This window comes from Amblyraja radiata, chromosome 46 (genome assembly GCF_010909765.2).
Source record: "Amblyraja radiata isolate CabotCenter1 chromosome 46, sAmbRad1.1.pri, whole genome shotgun sequence".
In the NCBI taxonomy this organism is placed as follows: Eukaryota; Metazoa; Chordata; class Chondrichthyes; order Rajiformes; family Rajidae; genus Amblyraja; species Amblyraja radiata.
Genome location: NC_046001.1, coordinates 2,318,641 through 2,331,456, shown reverse-complemented (window position 1 = coordinate 2,331,456; position 12,816 = coordinate 2,318,641). Strand labels below are relative to the sequence as shown.

General features: G+C 41.1%; 1 protein-coding gene across 2 annotated transcripts in view; it reads right to left on the bottom strand.

Moving 5' to 3' along the window:
- Positions 1–54: 54 nt before the first annotated feature.
- tmem106c (transmembrane protein 106C) overlaps positions 55–12,816 on the bottom strand; it is a 33,447-nt gene continuing 20,685 nt past the window's right edge. The window contains exon 7 of one of the 2 annotated variants that reach the window (XM_033015752.1): positions 55–454. In XM_033015752.1, coding sequence (XP_032871643.1) covers positions 418–454 — 37 coding nt within the window. In that variant the 3' untranslated portion in view covers positions 55–417. Of the gene's footprint in view, positions 455–5,419; positions 8,217–12,816 lie in introns of those variants that run through there. The other variant, XM_033015751.1, reaches the window with a different exon arrangement.

The following is a 12,816-nucleotide window of genomic DNA, read 5'->3' as shown; positions in this document are numbered from 1 at the left end:
TACAATTCATTAAAACGACCCTTGAAAAATTTTGGAGGGAACACAAAATGCTGGAGAAATTCAGCGGGTGAGGCAGCATCTATGGAGAGAAGGAATAGGCGACGTTTCGGGTCCAGACCATTCAGTAATTTTTTAGAATTTTTAGCTAGGGTGAGCATTCAAATCCCAATTGAATTGGGAGGTGTGTTTGTAACTAGCCTTAAAAGATATCTAACACTTAATGCATCCTTTAATAAAATCGTAATGGTGAAACTATTTCAGATCCTGTTCTGTACCATGACGCAGCACTTTGACCCACATTTTACCATCTTACTTGCTTCAATCTTGACTGGTCCATTCGAGTAGAGCCATGTTCCCACAGAAGGGAAGGATATGGCAAGCTGGAGTTGCAGGAAACACGATGCTGTTATGGGTGGGTTATTTCACCACCCTCTCACCTGGGACACAATGAACACTGCGAGGGAAGCAAAATGATTATTTAAAGACACCACATCATAATAATTGTAGTAATAACAATTGTAAACATTGTAGAATAGAATTGTACTAAAGATGATGATCTAGGATTAGCTGCCGAAATAGGTTACGTATTTTGTAGAAAACTATAGAATAACTTAAATTTTACTGACAGATTTCTGCTATTCTGAAAATTCTTTAAACAATGGTTTAACAATTGTAATAACAATTGAAACAATTCAATATAGGTCTAACAATTCCTAGGTCTAACAGAATCAAGGGATATGGGGAAAAAACCAGGAAATGGGTACTGATTCTGGATGATCATGTCTGGACTGATTCTGGATGGGATGTCAGGACTGTCTTATGAAGAAAGACTGGATAGACTTGGTTTATACTCTCTAGAATTTAGGAGATTGAGAGGGGATCGTATAGAAACTTACAAAATTCTTAAGGGGTTGGACAGGCTAGATGCAGGAAGATTGCTCCCGATGTTGGGGAAGTCCAGGACAAGGGGTCACAGCTTAAGGATAAGGGGGAAATCCTTTAAAACCGAGATGAGAAGAACTTTTTTTCACACAGAGAGTGGTGAATCTCTGGAACTCCCTGCCACAGAGGGTAGTCAAGGCCAGTTCATTGGCTATATTTAAGAGGGAGTTAGATGTGGCCCTTGTGGCTAAGGGGATCAGAGGGTATGGAGAGAAGGCAGGTACGGGATACTGAGTTGGATGATCAGCCATGATCATATTGAATGGCGGTGCAGGCTCGAAGGGCCGAATGGCCTACTCCTGCACCTAATTTCTATGTTTCTATCATATTGAATGGCGGTGCCTGCTCGAAGGTCCGAATGGCCCACTCCTGCACCTATTTTCTATGTGAAGAATAAGGAAGATTACAATAGGTACATGCTGAAAGTCTATTACTCATCTCTGGCCCAATATATCAAAATCGCAAAATTGCTTATTCAGGGCAATATCTTATTACCTACTATTCATTTCTGGATTTTCAGTGCACGCTCAGGCCGATTAGCTGTTCAGTTCCTAAACCCGTGGAGGCCAAACGGGCAACTGCATTACGCTCAACTCTTTATTGCTGTATGTCTCAGTTTCAGATGTTTTAAAGATAAGTAAATGCCACAAGATTGGATGAAGTTATTTTGCCACGTATATATTCAAGGAAACCATAGCTTACTATATTTAGTATTGAACCCAAGATACTCAGCAGGCAATAAAAAGGCGGCAGAAAGGATTAAGAAAAAAAGACTTATGCCTGAACGAATGATTCAGCCGGGGAAATCCACCTCTGCTCAGTAAAAATTTTATCCAACAGAGAATTCATCCATCGACCACACATAGTTATGCGATCAGCCATTCGTCACAAACTAAAATGACTTGCAGGAATTCCATTTGGTAGTATAAAGAATGCAAGGCCTTGTTTTCTGCCATTTTAAAGCCCTTATCCAGCAAGACATGATGTGCGCAGTAAGGCAAACCCAAGCTGCAATGCTTAACAGATAACTGAACAAAGTAATAACTCTTCAAAACATCCATATTTGCAGCTGGGTTCCAGCAGTAAGCTGACAGGCCCAAGAAACTGTCAGTGCGGCACTACTTTATCAGCTCCCATATTAACAACTATTTCAAACATGCAAAAAAGCATGATGCTCTTTGAATCCATTAGCAGGGTGAGCAGGAGAAGAATAAAAGCTTTTGTACAACTTGCCATTTGAACGGTTGGCGCACAGCGACGCAGCATTTCGTATAGTCTAAACAGTTGATATGGTGAACTCTTCAGGGAGCTGCAAATTGCCAGTTCCATGTCACTATATCAAATGGCTTAGAATAAATTTAGCACAAATTAAGCTGCCTGTGTAATTGGAAAAAGACCCAATTTAAATAGAAGATCCTGACATTAAGAGCATGAGGCACTTTGCACTAATTAAACGGTCTGACATAAAGCACATTGTAATATAGAACGTGCAGCAGACAGTGCACAGCAAGGTTCCTGACAGCTGAGGTAATGACCAAGTCATTGGATTTTGATGTTAGTTGAGATATATTATCCAAGACACTCCCTGCTCTCCAAAATAATAGCACGTCCATCTGTGAGATGGCAATATCATTGATGTCTTATCTTCAAAATGGCACTTCAATGAGTACAGGATTCAAGTCGTTAACTAGAGTATCAATTTAAAGTTAGACACAAAATGCTGGAATAAATCAGCTGGACAGGCAGCATCTCTGGATAGAAGGGATGGGCGATGTTTTGGGTCGAGACCCTTCTTCAGACTGAACCAATTTAAAGTTATTGGATTGAGACTCACCAGGCATTTGAGTCTAAAATCTTCAACTATGCCACAGCTTGGGGAGAAAAAGAGAGAAAAAAAAAAAGCACATACACACAGTCTGTAATACACATTCAGCATACAATTCACTTGGAAAGGTACTTCAGACATTTTGAATTCTGACCGTTGTGATCAGCAGGTAACAGCTGGATGACAGGGACACACAGAATAAAAGGGACACAACTTTATTGAGATTTTCAACTATATTTTGGGTGCATTTCACTGAGCAGGGCAAGTATTGTACCATCTCTGGGAATTCTTTGTAGACTACATTCAAGTATAATACTCCAAGCAAGCTTGGCACTCAGATAAATTGTTCATGCAGCTTGCACCCGAAACAACCTCGGATTCAAGTCAACCACACTGAAGCTGGATGGTTGGGAAGCCATCACTTGGAACAAGAGATGGCAGCGTAACAGCAGCTTAAATTAACATACGCTGCAGTGTACTCATAAACAAGAGTTACAGGGAAGAGAGTAACACAGTATTCATTGTTGGTCTTTGGAGCCAGGCCATTCGACCAGGCAAATAAAACGGCCTCATTTGGAGAATACGCTCAACTGAAACAATAGCACATTGTGGAAGCTTGAAACCGATGACACTTGAAGTCAAATTGTGGTTCTATGCAACACTCTGGAGATCAAAACATACCATAATAAACTAGCATTAATCACATTGTTTAGATCCACTTCGACATGGCCTCGGGTTATATCACTCCAATCAACGTGCTCAAACTAATTACAGAAATTTACATTTTGTTATTTAATTGTTCATGGGAAAAGGACTTAATCGATAACCCTAATCGCGCCTGAACTGAGGAGCCAGCTGCATCAACCCGACTCATGGGTCTGGAGTCAAGTTGGGCAGACTGGTTAAGGACGGCATGCATCTTGCTCTGAAAGACATTAGTGAATCAGACGCATTTTTCCAACAATCTAGTGTCAAAAGGACATTATCAAAAGCCTTAATTTGTTTTTAAATTTAGAATTATTTGAATTTGTCACTTTTTTAAATGCAGAATTATTTGAATTCCTCACTACCTTCATCCGATTTGAACTTATTATCCTTATCAATGGCCCAGAACATAAGAGTATGAGTCACTTGACCATCATCCTACCATACACAATACACTTGTTTGCATCATCATACCAAAGACTGGTACCCAAAGGCTCTGGTACAAATTAACCCCCCCCCCCCCCCGCCGCCCACGGTTTAGGAGTCAACGTTAAAAGGCAATACACTCATCTGAAAAGTAGCTTTGACTGGGGCCTGGAACTACTTTACAACAAAAGGAAAACACTGATGTAGGAACAGAGGTTCTCGAAACTTCGGTAGAGGCAGACGGATGGTTGACATTTCAGGTCGAGACCTAGCATCATTTAGCTCTTTCACAGCCATGGCTTTCTTGCAAGGAGAGGCTGCAGCAAACATGTTTAGATTTATTAAAATCTCATCAGGCTCTGCTGTGGCACACTCAAAACTCCAATGGAAGTGCAGTGTATAAGAATCATATCTACTGCAAAACTCAGCAACGCTGCAACAGAGCTGTATTTTGGCAACACAGACAGAAGATTAGCAATTTGGACCAAGAGCAAGTCGGAGAGTTCTGGTTATCAACTGTTAGTTGGCTGCTCAAATCAAGGCAACAGTGTCCTGCTTAAACTAGGCATAATCTTCACTCTTTAAGCGCATGGATGACATTAAGCCTCTATGCAGTGGCGGACTGGGTCTAAAAATATTGCTTGCCAGGAGACAAAGGAGGCCCACCCACAACTACAATGCTATCATTTAACAGGGGCCCACTTGCCATCACTTGCTATCACTTCATCAGGGGCCCACATGCCATCGGGCAAGCCGACACCCTGGCCAGTCCGCCACTGCCTATATGAATGATTGTCCCAAGCACCACACAAATTTGTTCACAGCCAAACAACGAATTTCAGCTTAAAGAGATTCTAGCTATGACACATCACACTTGGTTTTGAACTTTTAAAAATTATATCCAGCATCATTCAAGAGTAGCAGTGTTAGAAACAGCCAGTCACATACAACAGTGCCAGCACAACAGCTATGTGATAGCAGGTTTGTCAATTTACTCGTGAAAATATTCTACATAACTAAAAGAAAATGGCTCTTGCCCCCAATCACCATCTACTTGGAATGATGTATAATTGCATTTTGCGCTGTACATACATGAGCTTTAGTCACAGCAGATATGTGCCCCACTTTTGAAAAGCAACTATCAATGTATTAAAAAATACAAGCAGTCAAGGATAGAAATAGAGACCAGAACCAAAGCTGATCAAGGATCTGGTGCCAATATGGGATGTGAAGGTACAATTCAGTAAATTGGTTCGCAGAAGAGTCCTGGGCCGAACCAGATAGCAAGTAGTCAGACAATGCTTCATCGGATTTTGTACTGAACACACAATTCTGCAAACATCTTAGAAATGTGGTGGGATGAAAGAGTCGCATCCTGACCAACGCAGCAATGTCACCAAGGACTTGAATACACCAGCAGTAAACACATGGGCATAGACCAGCGGTGCAAAATGGTGCCAAAAAACGAAATAGAAAGCATTAAGCTGCTCAGCTATGAATGAATCTTTGCGCAAAATTTCTAGATGATTACTTTAATGGCTCATTAGAAAATTTACATGGTCATGGCATGGTGCCAGATTAGCATTTTCCACGGTGCAAGAACAAGACATTAAAAAGCTCAAAGCAGTACTTCACATCACTGAGAATTATATCATTCAGTACACTAGTGCCTTAATCAACATTTATTTGGAAAAGTGCTAGTAACTGACAGCATTACATTTAAACAATGCACATCAGTTCAGTGCTAAAGACATTTCAGCCTGGTCAGGCCTCCTGTCCTTTCCCTTGGAAAGAAAACAATTCAGTATGAAACATGATTAAATACAAAGGTCTTCTCTATAAGCAGAATTAAAAAGTCATTGTTACAAAAGCTGTGGAACGATGGGCAAAAGACCTCACAAAAAGAACGACCTTCCAGTAGTGGCTGGGTTGAGAATTGGACAAACCAAAATTAATTATTTGGTGAAACCTCACATGGATTGAGCTATATTGCCAATGTTTCCCCAAACGGCAACCAATGCACATTTTAGGGGGAAATGTTCACGTCAACACTGACCACAAAAGCAGAAGTTCTGTACATGATAATACATTTTAAAATAGGGAATGGCAGAGGATCACTGTACCCATTTATCAGCCTCCATCCACTGCTGAAATTTTAAGCAACTGGCCCTAAGCTCATCATTAGTAGAATACTCAAACTAATGGACAAGTATCAGCCTCACAGTTCTTGGAGCAAATGATGGTGTTGGAATATTGGTTTCAAATAACACGGCACAATTATTGGCAAAGTCAGGTTGCCAGTTACATAAAGATCAGTTTCTAACTAGCAAAGAGAAAAGGTATAAATTCTGCTGAAAGAATGAGTAGGGAATTACATTTATGAAAGCTATTAGACTGGGTTTTTAAATTTTATTGTTTTTCTAGTCGCTTCTGCACCACTCAACCAAGGTCAAAACCTACGGCCACATCACGTTTGCAAAGACAAGTTGGAATTCCAACACCACGTTTCTTCTCCCACCTGCCCAGTGATGGTTCTACGTGTACAGAAGAACTAGGTCTCGTTTCAATGGACAGTTTGAACATCACAGAACATTTTTGGCAATGATTAGTGGCATTTTTCTTTAAACAGGCACTGCCCAAACCAAATCACAGGCTAACCCTCAAGATGAAAGGACTTCATTACATGTCAGCCTTCTTCTCATCCCAACACCACTGGAAATGGGTGCATACCCAATAAACACCCTTATAGTGCAAACACATCTTGAAATAAATGACACCACAAAAATAAAATCCATGCTTTCCAGTACCATTTTTTCCACGTTAAGTGACAGGAATAAAAACATGTATTTTCAGTCTTCTCTCTTCTGGTCTAGTCTGCTCCACAGGGAACAAAACAATCGTGCAAGTCCCCCTTAGGTTCTGGTGCATTTGGCAAGGTAGGCGTTGGACCCATACAAAAAATGTGAAGGGATTACTAATGAAGTTAGTTAGAATACTAGTTATCTTCCATTTACACTTTGAGCTTCAGTAGTTTAGAGACTTACTCTGTGCACCCAAACAGTACATAGCTATTTAAACACACCTAGCTTCGGACAGCTACTAGCCACAGGTTCAATTGGACCTGCCCAAAAGGTAGAGATGCAATAATCAAAAGATTTCCACTTGCTTTTTCATTTTAGGGATTGGAATGAAGTGATCAAGATTGATCCAAGCTAGACAACTTTCGAATTTACCATTTTTAGTGATGCAACAGGCTAATCAATAAAGCATGTTAAAAATAACTGGTGTGATAGCAATATAGGATCTCTGCAATGCATATTAAAACACAGGGGAGTTTCTCCCAAATTGCAGTGTTAATTGCTTTTAAATTTACTTGCTGCATACACTAGTTGACTTTTCTTTTAAATGGCTTGCAATTCATTTTGTACTCTTGTTAAATGCTCAATTCAAACGTAAATATTTTTAACTTTATCAGTCCAAAATTCATTATTGGTAATAACTTGGATGCAAAGTTTTAATGTGGACTTATTTTCAAATCTTAATTAAAAAAAAGTTGGTTACCTTCTCCAGGCCAAGTGCATTTAAAACGTGTATATAGAGGGAAGAGGGAAAAGGGAGAAAGAAAAAGGGGGAAGCAAAATATTCGGGACCAGCATTAAGGACGTCAGAATGTGTAAATGCAAGATTTTAAAAAAAAGGGTTGGAGAAAGTGACCAGGTTAGGGCTAAAGTGCACATGTGTGTCAGAGCTAGTGTGCTGGGAATTGGAAGGGATGAGAGTCAACAGTATTTTATCATCACATGTCCCAAAATGGAACAATTAAATCATCCAGGGTCATAGGCTGGTTCTGGGATTTTTAATTTCAGTGTTCAACTGTTACAATTAGTTTCAGATCATTTGTTGCATGGAACAGGGGGGGCAGACTGCAAATGCAATTGCTTTCTTAGGGAGGATTGAAGAAGCAGATGAGCACAAGGAGGTTGAAAAAGTGCATTCTTGGATATTATTTGATTAAAAAAAAAAAAAATACAAATTAAAGAGTTGGATATGGCCACTGAAACCAAGGATGCAGAAATAGACCCTTCAATTTTCTAGAGAACACCGTCCAGTGTTTAATGAGCGCAAGTTACTTTGAACCGTTACTCTCCGCCCAAACTCTTTACCCATCGCTACCAATCCCCAAAATAAACTCTTATAATCTTAGTGGTTCAAAGAGGGTCTCCTGTATGCCGTAGAATTGGACCCACAATCCAAATACCGGTATGCCTCCAAAGAGTTCTGCGATGGATGTCCCAAGTAAGAGCTTTTCACTGTGGTCCTGAGAAAGGAAAATAAAAAAGGGATAACATGGCATAAATTAACTTCCTCAGAGTAGGAACAATTTACATTGCTTTAGGCATACAAGTAGTGACGTTGGCGAGATAACCACTCCAGGCCTTGGACACATGACATCTTTACACTCCACTAGGTTGTGTAACATCACAAAGCAGTTTATACTTGGAACAAAATACAGCGGAAAATTGTGATGGGGCACAAGCAGAATGATGTTCAATCTCATACCCAAAGCCCAGGCATCTCACACACACACGAGGAGCAGGAGCAGGACACCAGGCCCCTCAAGCCTGCCCCACCATTCAATATGATCATAGATAATTATGCTGGCATCAACTGTTGCTCTGTGCCAGCTTCCTATAACCCTTCATTCCTTCATCTTGCAAGTATTTATCCACCTCCATAAATACATCCAGTGATCAATCCTCCACCATCCTCAGGGACAGAGAATTCCAGAGATTTATAATCAGAGAAGATTTTTTTTTTGCAACACACGTGTTTTAATTAACTGGCCCTCCTGTAACCATGTCCCTTGCTCACATTGGCTCGTTATATATCTGCCATCTGCCTTTGGCTTCAACTTTTAGGTTAAATAATTGTGTGCAATCCCTGCGCCAAACTGATTAAATTGCAGATCACAGACACATTTGCTTTGCGAAATGCTGCCATTTATGGCAAAAAATGTGGTTTACTCAGCTTGCTCCAAATTTCAGGCAAATGCCAGTGACTTGTGTAGCAAAATAGCAAGGCCTCAGACCTTGGATGTACACACCATGGCAATTTAACAACAATAACAGATACAGTGGGTGCTATGGACAGAGGCAGTCAGCACCATGTTGTTTTTAATGGATTGCAACTTGGGCAACATGGTTAGTGAAATGCACTCCAGGAGGGAGGTGCATGCACGAGGATGGGGCAAAGCACTAATACCAGGGGATGCGAGCAGAAGGTCAAAAAGGTGCCAGGACTGAGGTGCAACAAGCCGAGAAGCAGAAGGCAATGCATGTGCGCGGGAGGCATGCACGCACGCACACAGAGCAGCGGGCACTGAAAGTAGCGCGCATTCGAGATGAAGCGTTTTTGATGGTCGCCACATGTCAAGGCCAGAAGGAGACCACGAGTCAAATGTCCATCCTACATCACTTGCTGGTAATAAACAGTGATTCCATTGTGTGGCATCTTCATGCTTGCTCATTGGACTTGTAGATTATATAGAGCAGTCATTGATATTACATTAATAAACCTGCAGCAGGATTAACACAGAAAACGCAAAACAAAATACGAAGTGTGGAAATTATCTGCAGATTAGGCAGCATTGGTGGAAACACTTAATAATTCAGGCCAAAGACACTGCCAAATATTTCCAGAATTTTATTTTGTATTTTCAGAAATCCAGCCTGTGCAATATCCAGATTTCCATTTGGAAAATGCTTCATCTGTCTGGGCACCAGTTTTTTACCCTTGGGAAATGTAATACTAAACCTTCTCCAACAATGAATATTGGATCAAAAGGTATAATACTTTGCAATGTTTCATGATACACTGGTCATGCTTCTATTTCCATCATTGCTTCAAAACACTATGATAGGGCCATATTACCAATTTCTGAGAGTTCAGTAATGAGAATGCCATACTTGAAAGGAGCTCAATTTGTTGGCAATCGCAGCACAACCTGAAGCTCCATTTCTGATAGAAGATGTCAAAGTTGATCTTTCAACTAGTTGATCTTTCAACTAGATCAACTCTTTCCCATTATGCAGGCATTAATTGCAGCAACTACTTTTCAAAATCTCATGACTTAAAAATCATACAATGCAAGAAGACAACTAATTTCTGGGAAACGTAAGGATAGCTGGTTGCCATTAACCAGTCTTACATGGCAAGGCTCTTGCCTCCATACCAGGTGCCAGTGACCAGTCTCTGTGGGTCTATTACGTGTCTTTGGACACGAGCACATGCTCACCCACATCCGTTTCCCTCACTACCCGAATCCCCATCAACTGCCGCCTTATGTATGTGCAAGTGTTTGTGTGTCATGTTTATGAAGTGGAGCTTGGTCTACAATCATCTTAGATCTCCTTGATCCCGACCCAAGACCTCACTCCATCAGGTCTGGTAGATGGTGTGCAATGGTCACCTTGCGTTAGAAGAAATCACGCAAGGCATCTCAGACTCCTCTGACGAGAGTGAACGTGCATCATCCTTGACCAAGGGAATTGCTTTTTGAATCCTTTCAACCAAAGTACTGCCAGTATATGGAGACTATGAGCCATATAAGAGGTACTAATTTGGCTATGTCGACACAAGAATGCTTTCTGCATTACCAAGGTATGCTGCTTATCACGTGATCTTGATTCTTTGGCCTTTCAATAACAAAGTGCCTCTTCATTTCCCTCCTGCAAGTTGGGATGTGTTTGACTGGAAGATTAGGTACGTCCTAGTAACACTTCAGCTTTGTCATGTGTGCTTCACTTGCTGAAGTGCGTGGACTGCACAGTGGCGCAGCGGTAGAGTTGCTGCCTCACAGCGCCAGAGACCCACGTTCGATCCTGACTGCAGGTGCTGCTGCACGTTCTCCCTGTGACCAACGTGGGTTTTCTCCGGTTTCCTCCCACACTCCAAAGACATAAAGGTTGGTAGGTTAATTGGCTTGGTATAATTGTAAATTGTCCCTAGTGTGTGTAGGATAGTGTTAGTATGCGGGGATCGCTGGTCGGCACCGACTTGCTGGGCCGAGGAACCTGTTTGCGTGCTGTATCTTTAAACTAAAAGTGTTCTGCCTGGCCAGTTGCAATGGAACAATGAATGGTGTGCAAGAATACTTACGAAGACTATCTGGCTATCAAGGTGCCTCAACTTCACTTACACTCAGCTTCACTACTGCAATACATTACATGGTCTGTATCCTTTGGTACTTGGAATCGAACAATGCTCATCCTCATTTTATTTTTATATCTTTCCCATGCAATGTTCTTCAAGACGAGGGCCAATTTCTCTCGATGTTGCATGGGATGAAGGAAATAACTAAAGTCCTTGATCTACTTGGTGTACTGCAATGCATACTCCTGATTCGAGAGATTCCATTGCCTGTACACAGCTCAAGGCATTGTTCTCTAGGAACCTGCTCGTGCATAGCTTTCAACATAGTGACACCGCAGGAGTTGCGAGTATATGCAACTATCAGAAGCAGGGGAGGCAAGAGCCACCCCTCAATCATACATGAACGGCTCCAGGTTCTGAAGGGGAGCCAAGTCTACAACAGCCTGCACAATGAGGAACCAACCAACAAATCTAAACAAAAGATATGGCATAGACTAGCCACAGCTACTCACGAGCGATGGGGAGGCTAGGAAGTGGGGAGCGTGAGCAACTGTGGTTTTGTGGCTCAAAGGGCCACAATGTCGAATCTGTGACGATTGCCTATGCAAACAATTCCTATGGAGGAATTATTCAGAGGGGCTGTAAACCATGGAATTTGTGATAATTCCCTTTAGATTGTGGGGATAGGGTCTTTAAATCCAAGCACTTCCCAGCCTCCTCTCTTAAGATCCTCGACTTTGCACAAAGCACAGACTCAAATATTGCCACAATTCACCATGGAAACACTTATTGCAAGTTACTTTCATATACTAATTTGTCAGTTGAGAGGAGTGTCGGTGGTGATGGATGGAGTATTTCTTAACCTAAGAAAACGGTTTCTAGATAGTACACAGTGTTATGGAGACCTGCTTAGGATTGCCAAATGACAAATGTTCCTTGGACCAGAGTCAATTTTTATAGTTACATGTGCCAAAACAAACTGTTACACAAGGGCTGATGTTCTTAAATGCGTGGCGGATGCTAAAACATTGCCTAACGTGCAAGTATTTATCCTGATTACATTTCTGAAGTGGCACAATGCAATCTGGAAGTGGTCACAGTAATGTTTGACCCTGGGTTAAAACTGTTCTCAAATAGATGCACCGTTTAAAAAAAGAAATTTGAATTCTCAGCAATTGTTCAGTGGTTCTTCCAAAAGGAGTTCTGGCACTCTGTATACATCAGTTTTGATTAAATATTGAAAGTAGATTTGGGAACACATTCAATTATTCTAAAAGATACATTTGAATAACAAATAAGTATAATGGGGCACTGGCCTCATACCAGTGACATATACTCTCAACTCCTGCAGTGTTGCTATGTTGAAAGCTGTGATGATGGCAAACAAAGTCCATAGAATACTTTTTACTGAAAACGGCTTTATCTAAAATATAGAAAATTTGTTCATTTTTTTAAGTAGTTGTACCTGCCAGCTTGCAAAGCCACAAGACATAGCTTCCTCCAGACTAGCGTGATCCATGATCCAAAAAAACAGGTTAAATGGCTGGGGAAAGTAGAACTAAAAAAAGCCTTAGATTGGGGAAATTCAATTCCAAACAACTGTCCTGAAATAGAAAAAAAGAGAAGTGCCAGAAACTCAGCATCTCTGCAGAACATGGCCAGGTGGCATTTTTGGTTGGGACCCTTCTTCAGACTAAAACCTTGAGGTAATGAGGATGTCAAGGAGTTTTAGAAACGTTTCAACAATTTTTAGCTTTAATTTGGCT